This window comes from Solanum stenotomum, chromosome 7 (assembly GCF_019186545.1).
Source record: "Solanum stenotomum isolate F172 chromosome 7, ASM1918654v1, whole genome shotgun sequence".
NCBI lineage: Eukaryota > Viridiplantae > Streptophyta > Magnoliopsida > Solanales > Solanaceae > Solanum > Solanum stenotomum.
The window spans coordinates 2,640,151-2,659,736 of record NC_064288.1 but is presented as its reverse complement, the minus strand read 5'-3'; the positions used below and the strand labels follow the sequence as shown (position 1 = coordinate 2,659,736).

Genomic DNA, 19,586 nt, shown 5'->3' with positions numbered 1-19,586 from the left:
ATATATATATATATATATATTATGAATATATGTTTTTTCCATAGAACGTGGGTAGTTCTTTCAAATATGTTATATAATTAAAATTTATTTTTAAATAAATAATTAATATTAAATTTGAAAACTTCCAAAAAAAAGAGGAAGAAGAAGAAAAATTCTCAACGTTAAAAGACAGTTTTTTTTGTAGTAATTGAAATTTTTATTTTTAGATTTTTATATTTTAAATTAATTTTAATAATTAATAAATTCTTTTTTTGTGGTGCTGACACGTGGCACTTTTTCTTCTCCTTTTATATATAGATAGATACTTCCCAATAAACTAAATATCACACCAACCATCATAGAGACTATACAAGCACTTATTTTACGCTATCTTGAAATGCAATCCTTCTTCGAACTCTGTATGAATACGAAATGTTTTGTGTACAAAACTCTTTTAATCAACGTAAAATAGATTTAGTCGACTTATACATGATTGTTCAGCTGACTCTAGTGATCTGCATCAGAGTTAATATTTCAAACACGAGATACTGATAAGTTGAAAGATTATTTAGTTGAGCAACGTGAAAGTTGATCAGGATATCATGATCATAAAAAAAAGGTTATGATTGATGCCTAGGTAAACATGCCTTCGGCCTAAGCCTGTCAATTGAGCCGGTTCGTCCGACTTTGGCCCATTAGACTCGGTAGAATTGCCTAACGGGTCACATGCCTTTTTTTCTTGGAATTACTGTTGAGACCAATACAGGCCAATCCGATATATTGAGAAGGTGTATTTGTAATGCCCGATCCGACCCAGTTAACACGCTTACTTCAGCTTAATGATGTTGAGCGCAACTTGAGTTCAAAGACGGGATGGTTTACGAAATTATGCAACTCACGCAATTTCTTTGAGTATGCATTATAATTGAAATTTTATGGGGGTGAAAAAAGTAATTCAACTTAGAAAAGCTTATTCTCAAAAAAGTTGAAAAATCTTTTCAACCTATATCCAACCATTATTTTGCCAAAAAAGTGATTTTGACACATTGGTGCCCTCCAATTCCTTGGTTTTCCAAAAGGAAGGGGTCTACCCTGTTGGCATCATAAACATAGGCTCGCAGAGACTCCAAAACCAATCAATGTGAGATTCTTTTCCAAAGCAAGAACCCATTGTACTTTAGTCTACCCACTTTGTTCGGATGGTTGTAACACATTGCTCCATAGTTGTATTATTTTGATAAATATAATATTTGAATAAATTATATTACTTTCAATCATTGCATAATGTCTCTTCACGTCTTTTTTTTCCTTCTCATTGGAGTTATTTAATAAAGACTTGATAGGGTAAGGAAGAAGGGGGAACCCAAATATCCAGGAAAAAGCATAATATTTATTGGAAAAACGGCTCACATATCAACAAATTTGAAGAATAAATCTACAAGGAAAAATGATACAAATAAAATAGGAGTATAACTAGATAATAAGAAAAAGTAACAACAACAAACTTAGTGCAATCCCACGTGTGGGTACACCTGTGTTACCCCCTATCCTTAAGAATGAAGAAATGTTATTTTCAAAAGATCCTCCTCCATTGAACAAATAGTGAAAAATACATTTAGTAACAAACATAAAAAAGAACAACATAATAAAATTTCGAGACAAAATAATAGGTGGTGATAGAAATCTTAAACTAAGAGAAAAAAAGGAATAATACTAAAATTAAAGAAAGGAAATGAAATCCCCCAGACTACTAACTAACCTTCTATCTTTGGGCCTCCACACCCTCAAAATTGTTATTATATTGTGTTCAAAATAGTAACTTAACAATCCAATTCTGTTTATAATCATAAGATAGAAAAAGAGAAATACTTTAACAGAATTTCAGAAGAACGGAAAATATTTCGAGTCTATAAATTGTTTGTGTCCAAATTATAACCCTCTCACTATTATCAAGAAATTGGGTTACTTTCTCCGAGATAGAATAAAAAATACTTCTTGCACCACTGCATCATGCGCCATGTTTTTTTAATACATGTGTCCTCCGATTGACAACATACAATGTTAAGGGTAAGACCAGTACATAGTGACAAATACAAGGCAAACACATAGTGACATGTTTGACCTGTCTTGAAACACAAGCCAAGGAATTTGAGATGCGTACAAATTAGTAAATTCTTAAGGAAGCCGATTGGTGGGATTCCTTAAAGGGTGTACCGCCAACTTATCTTTATTTTTTGAAAAAAGTCCAAAATCTCTTTTGGAACATAATCGTAAAAATATGTTTTGATTCTGTTTTTTAATACTAATACGAATCATGAAAGTGTGACCTAACAATTCTTTAGACTTTCATAAATTTTTTTAAAAAAATAATGATACGATCACACCAAATTGATCTTAAATAATATAAGACTTTCCGTCATTATTACAAAATGATGGATTAAACAATAAAATATAAAAAAATTTAAAATACAATTAAAACAAAATATTATATTTAAACTAACAACACAATATAATACAATACAATACAACAGGTGGCAACCATCCATGTGGAATCTTGTTAATTAGGCAAATATCAAACAAGATTATGATTCCCTTAATGACTAATGTCCATTTTACACCTTGTTCTTTTTAAAGAAACATGATTAAATAAATCAATCTCCATCTCCTCTGCATCCAACCTTCTTCCAAAGTTGTCTATTTCCCAAACTTAGTCTAAAATGGAAAAGAACCAAACCATCACCAAACACACTCAATCTCAAGGCAAAGGAGTTTGTGAAAAGATTTTCAAAGCACTAAATCTAACTTCAATTTTTCGATATTTTTCCCGAAATCCCAAATCAGAAATAGCAACTAGTGATCATCATCAGAGAAGCGACCCTGCTAAAGCCACGGAATTCAAGCTAGTTGTTCCTCAACAAGATCAAAACTTGTCTTTTGTCTCAAATAAGGTACATGTGGAATATAATCATAGTGAAGTAACCAATTCTAAAACAGAATCCCCTGTATATATGCTTCCAGAGAGAGATAATCCAGAGAATGCCAGGTTTTCTACGTATATCAATCACGTCAAGAGCAAGATTATGTCTAGCTATGATGATGATGATGATGATATTGATGATAAACATAAACACCGTATCGATCCATCCAAGTTTGATATCAGAACTACAGCTATTGCTTGTGGGGGTCAAGGCTAGCACTTTGAACAATCTTAGCAAACTTGTATGTTTAGCTATCAAAATGATTTAGATAAGGAGATAACTTGTTTAGTGCTCTATGTATTTGTTATGTATGTTAGTAGTACTATATGTTTTAGCAAAGATTGAACTTTGGAAAAAAATAAAATAAGAGAGGGGCTATTAAGCTTTTGTTTATACTTTGTCTGTGAGTGATGGATTATGAGACTTACTTTATCATCCTTTGATTGGAGTAGGGACGGAGCCAAGTGGGAGCAAGGGGTTCATATGAAGCACCTTGAATATTACATTGTATATTTAAGGTTAAAGTTATTATTTCGAATTTGATAAGGGAAAGCACAGAAAATGAATCTGCTAATGAAGGTTATGAAGTTCGACATCAATAAAGAGAAAGACTTTCTTCTAAAATGCTAGATTCCATCTTTCATGCTTCTGGTTCCGTGGAAGGTGAAAGGGACAGGGATAGAAGTACAAGGTGCCTTTGGTGGTGAAAGGATACAAGCAAGAGTATGGTGTGGATTACAAGGAGGTCTTTGCTCACGTAGTCAGACTTAATACCATCCGATTGGTGTTGGCATTGGCAGCTCAAAACAATTGACCGATTTATCAACTTGATGTAAAAGCAGCCTTTCTACATGGAGAGCTGCAAAAGCAGGTATATGTTGATCAACCTCATGGTTATGTGATGCATCAAAGTGAGCATAAAGTTTATAGATTGAAAAATGCTTTATATGGGCTAAAACAAGCTCCCCAAGCTTGGTATAGTCGCATTGATGCATACTTTAATCTGAAAAATTTTAGAAAATGTCCATACGAGCATACACTTTATACAAAACTTGAGGATGGAAAACTTGTGATTGTATGCTTATATGTAGACGATTTGATTTATACTGGGAGTGATCCTGCATTTCTTGGAAAATTTAAGCTATCCATGATGACTGAGTTTGATATGTCTGATCTTGGCTTGATGCATTACTTTCTGGGCATTGAAGTAATGCAATCAAGTAGTGAAATTTTTATTTCACAAAAGAATTATGTCCAAGAAACATACAAAGGTTTGAAATGCAGAGTTGCAATTCTGTCACAACACCAACAGAGTTGGGACTGAATTTGGAAAAGAATCCTATAGAAAAGAAGATTGACAACACTCTTTTCAAACAACTCGTGGGATGTCTGATGTTTCTAACAGTCACCGGGTCTGACATAATGTATTATGTTAGTCTTGTTAGCAGGTACATGGAGCACCCAAAAGAGATTCATTTGTTGGTAGCTAAAAGAATTCTCAGGTATTTGCAAGGTGCCATTGACTATGGTATTCTATACAAGAAAGAAGGCAAGTCAGAGTTAATTGGCTTTACAGATAGTAATTTTGCTGGAGATAAAGAAGACAAGAAAAACACTTCATGCTATGTGTTTATGCTTGGATTTGGAGTTGTTTCTTGGTGCTCCAAGAAGCAACCAATTGTTACAGTGTCCACTATAGAAGCAGAGTTTGTAGCTGTGCTCGCTTTGCCCTTGCATTTCCCTAGTACTTCTTCTTCATGGAATCACCAATTTGCTTTGATGTATCCTTGCAAAGAATTGTTTTCAATATTGAACGATCAATGGCTTGAAAAAGATAATTATTCGCCTTCAAATCTTTCAACTTCAATGCTTCAAGCTCTGTCTGTTGAGCATTTGTTTGAACAACACCAGCCATAGGTTCTTGGAATCCACTATCAATGACTACCCAAAACTCTTTGGACCTCAAAAAGTTTTCCATCAACATGCTCCAATGGTCATAATGACCATCAAAGTGTGGAATAGCAGGTTGAACAAAACTCTCTGAAGCCATCGCTCACTCACAATTAAAGAACGTTCACCCCCACTGGCTCTTGATACCACTATTAGAAAACTGGGAAGAAATCAAGATAAACTCAAAAGAGTTTGGGAGGTAGTAAACTTCTCGCTAAACTGAAACAATGAACAGCCTTTATAAAGGCAATACACATCCTACATTATCTCAACCACTAAGCCATAAAAGAAATTAAAACTGACCTACTAAGTCACACGTTTTCAGTAACTTGGAAATAGCAACCATATACCCTTAAACTAGGAAAGCAGAAACTAGCTTAATTAATTAAAATATCTAACAATATATTTGAACAATCATCATGGTACTTGTAACAATGCGGTTGAATTAGCAAATCACACGCTAAATTATTTTCTTGAGTTATTTGTCGTAGGTTAATAATACTATGTTAAGCTTTTTGTCAACAACTCTAAGCCTATTCGACTATTCCTAACGGTCATTGATTGATAGTGACGTGCATGTGACATTTCATCTCTATCAACTAAATAAGGCTAACGAGTATATCTCTATCCACGTTAGCGAATTATTCACCTTTCCCTAATTAAGGTTCCCAACCAAGCCCTACTTTATCTTATTATATACACACAGATTTTCTCTTTCGAGTTCAATTTAGATGCCACAGATAGTATTCGATAATTGATCGAAGAATCAAATAATTAATTAGGCTCAAGAAAAGTAAATAACTAAATATTGAAAATCTGTATAAGCATTCAATTATCATACAACAACCTTCATGATTCGATCACAACATAAAAAATGCATGAATAGCATTTGTTCAATGATTAAATTGAAAAGAAATAAATGAAAACCTACGAAAACAAAGTTCTTCTCCTTTCTCTGCATTCTTCCTCCGATCAACCTCTCAAAAAATGAGTTTGGGTTGTATTCATAGACTTCTCAAAGGTTCCGGGATGAAAATACCCTTTAAAATGATCAAACTAAAAAACTACCCGAATTTTGCCTTGTGGCGCCACACTGAGGCTAATTGTAACAAACCGAAATCCTCACTATATTAATAAGAGAACGGGAACACCATTACAAATTTAAGATTCTAATTGCAATACTCAAATAACCAAATTATCATGGAAATATTGAAATAAACAAGTAACTAAAGATCGAGATAAGAATGGGGATGAGAAATTTAGACTCTAGAAGAAGAAGAGAGGACAAACATTTTCTTCAATATGCATAATCCCTAAATCGCTGACCACTACCCCATTTAATGGAACCGTTCTCACACCCACTACTCGACCCGAATCCCAAATTAGCCTGGACATATTCGTTGCTCTCGGCCCAATAGATCTTGTCAGCCCAATAACTACTTGTGTGACATTAATATCCATATTGGGTTGGACTTGGTTCATAACACTAATCGGGGATTTGAAAACTCTCCAAGTATAATTCATAGAATAAATACTCAAAAAGACACTTTAAAGCATCAAATGTGAGCCAATCGATAGCAAAAATGTATGACTTATAGTCTCACATCAAGAATTTTTTAAGTATTCGTTTCATATTCATCATATATTATACGTGACAACAATCGATCTATGATTTATCCAACAGTAACTTTCCTTATTGGCCTAATTAGACTACACATAAATATTATTCTTTCTTCACTTTGTTTTCAGCATATTTCTTTAATTCTTTACAAATTATAATGGTGGGATCTATTGCTTTTTTTTAGTTTATTCTTACTTTTCCTTTTGTGTCTTTGTTTACACCCAAGGATGCAGGCAGGTGTTCGCATTATCGTTACGAGTACGATAGAAATTCAATAGCTTTTACACAAATATAGAAATTTAATAGCTTTTACACAAATATTATATTCGTCAATAAATTTCTTTTAATAAAATAAATTTAAAATTCATAAACTCGAAATTCTAGTTCTGTCTCTCATCATTGTCTCTCCGAGTCTCCAACACATTAGACTTTTGAGAACGTATAGTATCTGAAGCTTCTCCTTTCTGTTTGGTGATGATCTTTTAATACGAGCGCACTGTGACGTAGGTCCAAAGCTTTACCAAATTGCACTTTCTTAATAGTTGTAATATATGCATTCTAACTTCTTTTTTTTAACCGCAGCCGCTTTTAAGGTAAGCACGGTAATAGGCTGCAAACTACACAGAATATGTAAATCGCATTAGGCAAGCCTTATGAGACAAACTCAACTGAGAAGGCATTTGAGTACATGTGGAAGACCACCCTCCAAACCAATTGAGGTATCCCGAAAACACATGTACTCATCATCTTAATGTTAATTAGGAAAATTATAGGTAAAGTTAATTATTGACACGAATATGATCCCCTTTAATGACTATCTAAAAGCCATGTGTAGAATCATGAAGATAATTTGTCTGCTATTATGGCCCATAAAGAATATCTCCTTGAAATTTTAGTCTCAAAGTATTTAAACAATTCACACACTAAACGAGTAACACGTGATTAAGTTTCCAAGAAACTTAATTAAAATTCCTTAACCCTTCCCTATTTATTTGCTCTGTTCTAACCCTGTTTTCTCCATCTCAAATTTGGTTATTTCCTAAAATATTTAGAAATGGGAAAGAACCAAATCTTTATCAACGATAGTACTATTCAATCCCAAGGAATTTGTGAAAAAAAAATCAAAATAGTGAATATAAAACCAGTTTCTCTTGAGTTAAATCGCCAGCAAATTCCATCGCAAGGGACATATCAGAACTTGTCTTCTGACTCTAACATGGTATACTACTATTGAATAAACTGTACTCTTGTTGTCTCAATTTATATGACTTATTTTTCTTTTTAGTCAGTCTAAAAAAGAATAATACGTTTTTATATTTAGTAATAATTTAACTTGTAAAATATTTATTTTACATTTAATGAAATGATTTCTAGCTACACAAATATCTATGACTTATTTTAGACTACAAGTTTTAAAAATCTTTATTTTTTAAACTTCGTGTCAAGTCAAACTAACGGATATAAATTGGGATGGAGGGAGTACTTGTTATGTGTCATGCTTCTTCATGTCATGAGTGAGTCTGATTCTTCTTTTATCTCTTTTAGGTCCAACAAATGAAAATACTTTATTGCTAATTAATTAACTTGAACCCAAGATCTCTTACCTGATTTAATAACATGTTGAAATTGTGTAATCATATATTAGTTAATTGATGTATTTGTTATGCCTCCTTATATGTGCGTCTAGTTTTTTTTCACGTACCACATCGAACACGTGAAAATGTTAATAGTATGATCATCTCATTTACAAGATTATATTATTTAATTAGTTATATTATGTCTGAACAGGTCCTCGTAGAATATAATCACATTGGAGGAGACATGAATAGTGCAACAACTCACAAGTTTAAGACTGAACCAATGAAAGCTATGAACAAGTCCTCTATAAAGAACAATATGATCTCTATAGTTCATCATCACCAAATAAATGAATTAGATGATAATGAAAGGTTTTCTAATTATATTGATCGTGTCAAAAACAAGATGAGAAATATGTCTAATTTTGATGATGATCATAAAGTCACTCATCATAACTATATTATTGACCGCTCCAAGATCAACATTAATTAGAAGTACTACACACAGAGTTATGAATAATTTTATCATATGCTTTAATTAAATAAGGAGAATTTTGTTGAGTGCTATATATAAATTGATTTTTATTATACTTCATGTTTGTAATAGAAAAGATTGAATATTGGAAAAAGGAAAGAAGTTTTTTTATTGTTTGGTGTATAAGATAACTTTCTCCCGCTAAAGCAATTGTAGCAGTTCTGCACCTATTGATTTTGAAACCTTGTAACGTTTAAAGTATCGATTACTAATTTGTTGTGCTAAAGACATATATACTCTATCATCTTAAAGGACTTTTGATGGGAGTACCAATTATTGTATGTGTTATTTAATTTATTCTTCACAATAAACTAAATATCACACCAACCATCATAGAGACTATACAAGCACTTATTTTACGCTATCTTGAAATGCAATCCTTCTTCGAACTCTGTATGAATACGAAATGTTTTGTGTACAGAACTATTTTAATCAACGTAAAATAGATTTAGTCGACTTATACATGATTGTTCAGCTGACTCTAGTGATCTGCATCAGAGAATATTTCAAACACGAGATACTGATGAGTTGAAAGATTATTTAGTTGAGCAACGTGAAAGTTGATCAGGATATCATGATCATAAAAAAAAAGTTATGATTGATGCCTAGGCAAACATGCCTTCGGCCTAAGCCTGTCAATTGAGCCGATTTGTCTGACTTCAGCCCATTAAGGGGAGTAAGCCCAAAACTGACACCTGACCCACGTACTAAGTGGAATGAGCCGGTGCGGATAATTTTTGGCATGAGCTCGGTAAGCCGGCCCGATAAGAGACCGGTCAACAGCCACTGATTCACCAGCTTGGTAACGATTTTTTTTAATAATATTTTTGTATAATTTTCAATATATGGTTATATATAGTAATCAAAATTATTTAATTGAATTTATACTAATTTTATGAAAAAATTAATTAAATGTATAATATAATGTAAGCATTCTACTATTATTAATAGATAGTATATAGTGTGTGTGTTTAGTTGTATTAAAAGTGTATATATAAATAATAAAATGTAATCAATTTATTGTCAAAAATAGTTAAAATTGTTACAAAATTAAATAGATAACAATACATTATATTGATAATTGACTCAAACTTTCGAATTGATAAACAGTGATGAAAAAAATGTCTGAGTCCAGCCCGACGGGCCAAAACCCGGCCCCGGCCCATTAGACCCGGTAGAATTGCCTAACGGGTCACATGCCTTTTTTTCTTGGAATTACTGTTGAGACCAATACAGGCCCATCCCATTATTGGGGAACCCAATCCGGTATATTGAGAAGGTGTATTTGTAATGCCCGATTCGACTTAGTTAACACGCTTACTTCAGCTTAATGATGTTGAGCGCAACTTGAGTCCAAAGACTTGATGGTTTACGAAATTATGCAATTCACACTATTTCTTTGAGTATGTATTATAATTGAAATTTTGTAGGTGAAAAAAGTAATTCAACTTAGAAAAGCTCATTCTCAAAAAAATTGGAAAATCTTTTCAACCTATATCCAACCATTATTTTGCCAAAAAAGTGATTTTGACACATTGTGCCCTCCAATTCCTTGATTTTCCAAAAAGAAGGGGTCTACCCTGTTGGCATCATAAACATAGACTCACAGAGACTCCAAAACCAATCAATGTGAGATTCTTTTCCAAAGCAAGAACCCATTGTACTTTAGTCTACCCACTTTGTTCGGATGGTTGTAACACATTGCTCCATAGTTGTATTATTTTGATAAATATAATATTTGAATAAATTATATTACTTTCAATCATTGCATAATGTCTCTTCACGTCTTTTTTTTCCTTCTCATTGGAGTTATTTAATAAAGACTTGATAGGGTAAGGAAGAAGGGGGAACCCAAATATCCAGGAAAAAGCATAATATTTATTGGAAAAACGGCTCACATATCAACAAATTTGAAGAATAAATCTACAAGAAAAAATGATACAAATAAAATAGGAGTATAACTAGATAATAAGAAAAAGTAACAACAACAAACTTAGTGCAATCTCACGTGTGGGTACACCTGTGTTACCCCCCTATCCTTAAGAATGAAGAAATGTTGTTGTCAAAAGATCCTCCTCCATTGAACAAATAGTGAAAAATACATTTAGTAACAAACATAAAGAAGAACAACATAATAAAATTCCGAGACAAAATGATAGGTGGTGATAGAAATCTTAAACTAAGAGAAAAAAAGGAATAATACTAAAATTAAAGAAAGGAAATGAAATCCCCCAGACTACTAACTAACCTTCTATTTTTCGGCCTCCACACCCTCAAAATTGTTATTATATTGTGTTCAAAATAGTAACTTAACAACCCAATTCTATTTATAATCATAAGATAGAAAAGGAGAAATACTTTAACAGAATTTCAGAAGAACAGAAAATATTCCGAGTCTACAAATTGTTTGTGTCCAAATTATAACCCTCTCACTATTATCAAGAAATTGGGTTACTTTCTCCGAGATAGAATAAAAAATATTTCTTGCACCACTGCATCATGTGCCATGTTTTTTTAATACATGTGTCCTCCGATTGACAACATACAATGTTAAGGGTAAGACCAGTACATAGTGACAAATACAAGGCCAACACATAGTGACATGTTTGACCTGTCTTGAAACACAAGCCAAGGAATTTGACATGCGTACAAATCAATAAACTAGTAAATTCTTAAGGAAGCCGATTGGTGGGATTCCTTAAAGGGTGTACCGCCAACTGATCTTGATTTTTTGAAAAAAGTCCATAATCTCTTTTGGAACATAATGGTAAAAATATGTTTTGATTCTGTTTTTTAGTACGAATACGAATCATGAAAGTGTGACCTAACTATTCTTTAGACTTTCATAATTTTTTTTAAAAAATAATGATACGATCACACCAAATTGATCTTAAATAATATAAGACTTTTCGTCATTATTACAAAATGATGGATTAAACAATATAATATAATAAAATTTAAAATACAATTAAAATAAAATATTGTATTTAAACTAACAACACAATATAATACAATACAATACAACAGGTGGCAACCATCCATATGGAATCTTGTTAATTAGGCAAGTATCAAACAAGAATATGATTCCCTTAATGACTAATGTCCATTTTATACCTTGTAGAATCTTTTTAAAGAAACATGATTAAATAAATCAATCTCCATAATATATAATCTCCATCTCCTCTGCATCCAACCTTCTTCCAAAGTTATCTATTTCCCAAACTTAGTCTAAAATGGAAAAGAACCAAACCATCACCAAACACACTCAATCTCAAGGCAAAGGAGTTTGTGAAAAGATTTTCAAAGCACTAAATCTAACTTCAATTTTTCGATATTTTTCCCGAAATCCCAAATCAGAAATAGCAACCAGTGATCATCATCAGAGAAGCGACCCTGCTAGAGCCACGGAATTCAAGCTAGTTGTTCCTCAACAAGATCAAAACTTGTCTTTTGTCTCAAATAAGGTACATGTGGAATATAATCATAGTGAAGTAACCATGTCTAAAACAGAATCCCCTGTATATATGCTTCCAGAGAGAGATAATCCAGAGAATGCCAGGTTTTCTACGTATATCAATCACGTCAAGAGCAAGATTATGTCTAGCTATAATGATGATGATGATGATGATATTGATGATAAACATAAACACCGTATCGATCCATCCAAGTTTGATATCAGAACTACAGCTATTGCTTGTGGGGGTCAAGGCTAGCACTTTGAACAATCTTAGCAAACTTGTATGTTTAGCTATCAAAATAATTTAGATAAGGATATAACTTGTTTAGTGCTCTATGTATTTGTTATGTATGTTAGTAGTACTATATGTTTTAGCAAAGATTGAACTTTGGAAAAAAAAATAAGAGAGGGGCTATTAAGCTTTTGTTTATACTTTGTCTGTGAGTGATGGATTATGAGACTTACTTTATCATCCTTTGATTGGAGTAGGGACGGAGCCAAGTGGGAGCAAGGAGTTCATATGAAGCGCCTTGAATATTACATTGTATATTTAAGGTTAAAGTTATTATTTCTAGTTTGATAAGGAAAAGCACAGAAAATGAATCTGCTAATGAAGGTTATGAAGTTCGACATCAATAAAGAAAAAGACTTTCTTCTAAAATGCTAGATTCCATCTTTCATGCTTCTGGTTCCGTGGAAGGTGAAAGGGCCAGGGACAGAACTCCGGGCACATAACTCATGGGGAAGCACTCTCCAGTTGAGAGGAAGAAACTTAAAATATCGTAGCCGCTCATGCTTATTTTGGCCGATTGATCTTCCAATATGTTAGTTTCAACAAGTTTATATATATAATAGATGTTGAGTATCTTTGTGTGTTATGAATTAAATTTGGAATGTGGAGATACAAGCAATATTGGAAACCAGCTAATGTCTTTCTTTGTGTTAGTTGTGCTGCTATTTTAGAGCAATGGTAAAATGTGCGACCTATTGGTCATGAGTTTAAGCTATAAAAAATAATTACTAATGATTGTATTAAGGTACACTATCTATATCACACCCCTAAAGATATGATTTCCTTTCCTGAATCTTATTAACGCGGAATATTTTGTGCTTCAAACTATCTTTTTTACGTTAGTTGTGCTCATTGAAGTAATTATCCCAGATTTATTCTTTGAAGTTTGGTAACCTCTGTTTTTTTTAAAATTATTATTTTGGTTCTAGCAATACTGGGAACCAGCTGGGGTCATCATTTTTTACACATTCTGTTTTTATTGGTTGAATACACTAGATATGTACATCTAACAAAAAATATTTGATTTATATTACTTGATCACTTATTAAATTAGAATAGAATTAATTAATTTTTTTTCACTTTACCCATATAATTGATATGGCCTTTCAAAATTTGTTTAAATTTTGAAGATTCAAAAATTTCTTTTTCAAAAGGCTAATTAATAGGAACAAAAAACAAAACAATAAAGTTGATTAATCAATTAATAATCTCATTTCTTAATCACAATGTAAAATAGAAAACGCACCTCTATAGGACGGAGGTACTAATAATTTAGGAGTAGATACTAGATCCAAAATGCAATTATCATTCAAGTAATAGTTTTTCAGCTAGGTCTCTCTAGCCCAAGAATTTATTCGTAACAAACTGGAATATATGTCTAGGTTTTTTTTTTTGTTGCTTTGTTGTTGTTGACAAAAGCAAACTCCTACTCCATTTGTCTCAATTTATATGACACACTTTCATTTTTAATCAATTTAAAAAAATAACACATTTTAATATTTAGTAATAATTTAACTTTAAAATGTCAATTTTGTCTTTAATGAGATGTTTTATAGTCATACATATATTTAAGACTTATTTTAAACCAAGAATTTCAAAAAACTTTTTTCCTTAAATTTCATATCAAATCAAACTGCATCATATAGAAGAAAATTTACCTAAATACACATCTTATTTTACAATAATCTCTAAAATTTTTACCATTTAAAAAAATTACAAAAATATCATCTCGGATATATTCTTATCATCTCTTAGATACATCTCTATCCCCTCTCAGATACATTTGTGAGCTATGTATTCATAGACTTCTTGAATAGCAAAGTATCACGACCTATGTATCCGCATGTCTATTGATGTATCCGAAATTCTTTAATCTTATGAAATTTTTGTAATTTTTTTAATAATAGGAATAAAATGTAATTAGCTCTTAATTATGTAATTTTTACATAATTAGAACGCGAGTATAGGCGGAGAATTGGGGAGATGGGTCGTCTTATGGGCCCAAAATCTGGCATCCGTAACCACTTGTGTATCTTTTTCATATTTGGACACACATGGCCTCATTCACATTGTAAAATTTTCCTAGTGGATCTTGAATTTTAAATATCAAAAGTGAGTTAAATTCTAATCGAGATATTATTAGAAAAGTTTGAAAAATAGGCAAATAGTCAATGTTATAAAATAAGTTTCTTAGATTTATTGTTGTTTTGATAAATCGATGATTGAAATTGTTAGCTTAACCCATTATTCTGGCAAACCAAATGGGCCAAGATTAGAACCTTTTAGCCCAATTGAGAATTGTGCGGTTTAGCACCAAGTGTAATCAATGGGCTGATTCACACAAATACTCACTTTTATGGCCTTTTAATATGTAAAAATTAGGTAAATGACATAGTATAAGAAAGAAATTACTTCATTTCCCTACTCTTTCATTAATTACCAAAAATCCCTTTTTTTAGTGTTTTTCGGATACATAATATAGAAGTGTGGATACTTAATATAACAGCGCGGATACTTTAATTAATAACGGGCGGGATACTTAAATTATTAAGTTGTTAGCAGCATGAATACTTAATTAACGGCTGATGCATAATATAGCAGCGCGGATACTTTAATTAATAACGGGCGGATACTTAAACTAATAAAGTATCCGGTTTAGTTGAATTGGGGGAAAATAAGGGATTTTTGTATTTTAGTAAAAGAGTGGGGAAATATTGAGAATAGGTAAAGAAATGTCGTGTATTTAAGTAATTTTTCCTTTTAATATTCAGATCACAAGTTTTATTTTGAAACAAAAGTTGACCAACTTCTACATACAATGTCACAAATGTAGCCATGGTGTAAGAATAAGAGAACAACAACAACAAATTCAATCAAATCAATGAAGTATGTTTGAAGAGAGTAGAGTGTACGTAAGTCAGTGTATCACTACCTCGTCGAGGTAGAGATGTTTCCAAAAAGACACCAAACTCAAGCAAATCAAAGCAGTAATTAAAGGAAAGGTAAAAATAAGAGGAGCAACAATTTGGCACTATATATCCTATGTTTTTTTGTGATAAATGACGGAATTTGATATTTGTGTAAATATCTTATTTATTTGAGTGACATTCAACTTAAGCGGAGCTAGAATTAGAAGTTTGGGGGTTCTAAATTTAGGATAGAAGAGAAAAATATTGCAAAGTATGCTTTCTTTTTGAAAAAGAGAAACTCTTGCTGATAGCGGGGTTCGAACCCATAACTATAGCGTGAATTTAGGAGTTTGGTGGTTCTAAATTTTAGGACAGAAGAGAAAAATATTGCAAAACATGCTTAATTTTTTTTCTAAAAAAAAAAAGAGAATTTTTTTTGTTGATAGTAGGATTTAAACCCAATATAACTCTAGTGTAGAAAACACTTTCACGGTCTCTTCCTTCCCACTAAGCGGTCAATTAATCATGTTAGGAGGTTCACAAGTTAATATATATACATTTATATTTATTTTATTTGTTAATACAAATACAAAATCTATGAAGAAGCTCCAAAGTTCGACCGAACACATAAATCCCACCTTACTTCTCTCCTGATTTCAACGTAGTTCTTTAGGCCATAACGTTACCCACGTCATTTTTAAACAATCTTGAAAAGCACCTCAACCATGCCATTTTCTAAAAGTTGACCTCTTTTGTCAACTAGTTAACTTAAAATCTTTTGTTTTTAATTTGATGTTTCACCTTTACTTGGATAAAATAATGTACTTACTACTTGTTAAACTAAGATTAGTATGATGGAAGTACGACTTTATACATTATTAAAATGGTTCTACACGTACTTATATTCGGATTATAGATTGTCATTATGTGATGAATAACTCAATTATCTATTGCCTAATTGGAAAATTAAACAAAATAGTTGGTACAACGTAAACGACAATATTCATATATAGTCTTCTCTTTGTTGTGATTAATAATATAAGTATGTCAAAATGATGATATATATATGATTGGGAACATTTTCAGAATTTTACGAGTTCTCGAACAGGACAATGTTTAAGTTATGATCCAAGTTTATATATTCATTTTGAAGTAATTTCAAATATACGATGTAAAAAGACTCATATAATTGAACTTCAGTTAGTTCAGTATTTTTTTAAAAAAAAAAAAACAGCTTCAACCAATTTTGCTTGAAGTAGTTCATCATGCACATATGACGTGTGTATGAACCTCAATTCAACCATATTTAACTTCAAACATTTTATTTAATGGTGTTAAGATTAACTTCAGACATCACATGTTTAACGTTGTTTCGAGGTGGGTTGACGTGCAAAAATTGTTAAAATCTTACTATCGAAAATAGTCTTCGTCTTCATAAGATAGAGATAAACTGTCCACACACCATTTTTTCTAAATCTCACTTATGAAATTCACATCTAATTTATTATTGTTATTATTAGGTACATATTAAATAATGATATCAAAATAAGGTTCTCTAAAAAAAATTTACAATTCGAATCTTATCTTAAATAAAAGCTTGATATTTCAGTTTAAAAAAAGGGTGAAATATCGATCAAATTTAGACATTCAGCACCTCACGCATTTAACCCTGAAAAATTCTCAATTATATGGAAAGAAAATCTTAAATTAAGTAAAAAGTGTTTCAAAAAGTTCTTAGAAAATTTTGAATACTCGATTTTTTTAATATCTATCTTGAGTAGATTTTATTTTCACCATTTTCTCAAACAAACGTCACCTTAATTTATTTATTTTCCTTTCATTGTCATAAAGTACTCCGTACAAAAATTGCATAGTCACATTCAACAAAATTTCTTCAGAAATTTCTCAGTGACAAACCAAATTTCTTTATATTTTTGTCCTTTCTGTTTTTTTTATTAGTCATAATTAATTAATTATTTTTGAATTAATTATTCTGGGATAAGTTATTTCATTATTTTGGGATAGTTTATCTCATCACTAAGGTATAAATGATGGGATAAATAATCGTAAAATTGTCAAATACCTCCAATCAAACGTAGGTTAAATAGTCTTGCATTTTATCTCTACAATTATTATACCTCATAGCGAATGACTAGAGAAGAAAAACACCCTCTATATATAGTTTTCACTTGTCTCTTTGTCCTTATGTGGCTTTTGGTAGCATCGAAATCAAAATTATTTGAAGAGCCTTTTCTTGCATTTGGAGAAATTACAATATTAAAATAACTAATTAGGTAGACAGATTCGAAGCTAAGTAGAGTATTAAATACTAAAAGTGTCAGCATTTGACATGATCATACCAGTAAATCATGCCTTCATTATTCAAATGTCACTAAAAAAATAATTAGCTAAGAAATTTGTCAGTAAGCACTAGGTAATTCATCGTTAATAAATTCTTAGCTAATTGATTTTTTTTTAATGATCCGTTACTAATTCGTAGCGAAATGACAATAGTATTATTGTTATTTAGCTATGAAATTTTATCTGTCGCTAATCCCTATATATAGTTTGATTGAAAAGCAGATTCAAAATTTGAACATGATAATTTTCAAGCTTGGGACTGTAAAATGTATGTGCGCCCCTGATTCAAACATAAAGTAATGAGTTCAGTTAAAAGAATTTGTTCTAAATTTGTCTCTCCGACTTATGATTTAAACTTGTTTAATGTTTAATTAAACACTTATCATTGTCAAAATGTGGATGCTGCGTTGTCTCTTTGATTTGGTTCAATTAGTATCACCATTTATTTATTTGAATTATTTAGCATCTAATGACGCCATCCTTCACACTTTGTCATTCACTTTTTAATTACTTCGACCTAAAAAATAATAATATCAAACCAATTAAGAAATTAATTTACTTTCCCTTGTCAGTATTTAACAAAATAAAATAATCTCATTCTTTATTTGATTTATAGAGCTGTTGCATCCTTCAACTAAAATAGCAACTCATAAGTCATGACGCCATTCTTCACACTTTGAAATTCACTTTGTAAATCTCTTGGACATAAAATATTACTTCCTCCATCTCATTTTTTTACGTGACATATTTAACACACAAAATTAAAGGACATTTTGATATATTTTTAAATTTTTATCACGAAATTCAGTTATTATCCTTTTACTTTTTTAAACTTCATCAAATTAAAACAGGCTAAACAAATTGAAACGTAACAGAATACTATATTTGTTGAGATATAAATAAATATCATTCCACAAAAAAGGATGGACTGAACAAAAAGAGGAACACAAATATTTGTTGGATTCAATGGTAATGCAATTTTGGGGCCACATTATGAAGTGTGATCATGTTTGAGGAATATGGGTCATTCAGTTATGCCCACCATATTTGAAAGTGTCTCTTGCTAAAATAATATCACCTAAAAAATTACATCAATAAACAAAGAATTTTTCTGACGCGACTAGTGAGAAATTTATGTTATCAAACATGATTTTTTAATTTATTTTTTATTGAATCAATTTAGTGAAAAATTATATGATGAGAAATAGATCTCACTGACATAGTGAGAAACTTTTAAATTTTTTCATGTGAAACATTACTGCTTTTCTTTTCTTGATTTAATTAAAATATCTATAAATATCCACTGAACATTTTTCAATGATTTTGTATAAAGTCAAACTTTTTTTGTAATGATATTTTGTAATTGCTATATATATTGAAATGCTATTATAAAAACTATAACATAACATGAAAATCGCCACAAAATTATTCAACGATTATAAAGAGATGTAGAATATATTTAGTTGAAGAAAAAATAACACGTATCATATTTTTATTGATATGATATTATGATCAATCAAAGACGCATAAATACCATATATCATCCTGCTTTTGACCTAATGTAGATAATTTTTTTAATTTTTCTATTGTGGATTCATGATATATTAAAGGCATGGTTTATTCAATTCAACTCTAGGCTCCCATCACTAAACTAAAGGGTGCGTACTGATCAGATAATTAACAAATTCAACTTTTTTTTAAAAAAATAATTTTTTTTGTTAACAAATTTAACTTTAGATATGAGTATTTTGATAAAATAAAAATATAACAGAATAATCTAAGGTTGAATTGACAAAATGTCCTATCTTATAAGGAGGATAAACATTTATTTTACAGGGAAAATAAGTAACACTACGTTCTAGCTTCGATATTATAATTGAATAATTTTAGTAATTTAAATATTTAAAAGCTAACTTAATTTAATAGT

At 31.0% G+C, this 19,586-nt stretch overlaps 3 protein-coding genes across 3 annotated transcripts in view; all 3 read left to right on the top strand.

The window, feature by feature from the left end:
- LOC125871082 (uncharacterized) overlaps positions 1-8,695 on the top strand; it is a 26,089-nt gene extending 17,394 nt beyond the window's left edge. The window contains exon 3 of the mRNA XM_049551677.1: positions 8,616-8,695. The gene's annotated coding sequence lies outside the window, so the exon portion shown is untranslated. The remainder of the gene's footprint in view (positions 1-8,615) is intronic.
- Positions 2,657-12,805, top strand: LOC125871086 (uncharacterized). Its single transcript, XM_049551682.1, has 2 exons — positions 2,657-2,927; positions 12,105-12,805. Exons 1-2 carry the CDS (start codon positions 2,697-2,699, stop codon positions 12,351-12,353), a joined length of 480 nt encoding a protein of 159 aa, XP_049407639.1. The 5' UTR covers positions 2,657-2,696; the 3' UTR covers positions 12,354-12,805.
- Positions 7,583-8,695, top strand: LOC125871089 (uncharacterized). Its single transcript, XM_049551684.1, has 2 exons — positions 7,583-7,747; positions 8,317-8,695. Exons 1-2 carry the CDS (start codon positions 7,583-7,585, stop codon positions 8,596-8,598), a joined length of 447 nt encoding a protein of 148 aa, XP_049407641.1. The 3' UTR covers positions 8,599-8,695.
- Positions 12,806-19,586: the final 6,781 nt, after the last annotated feature.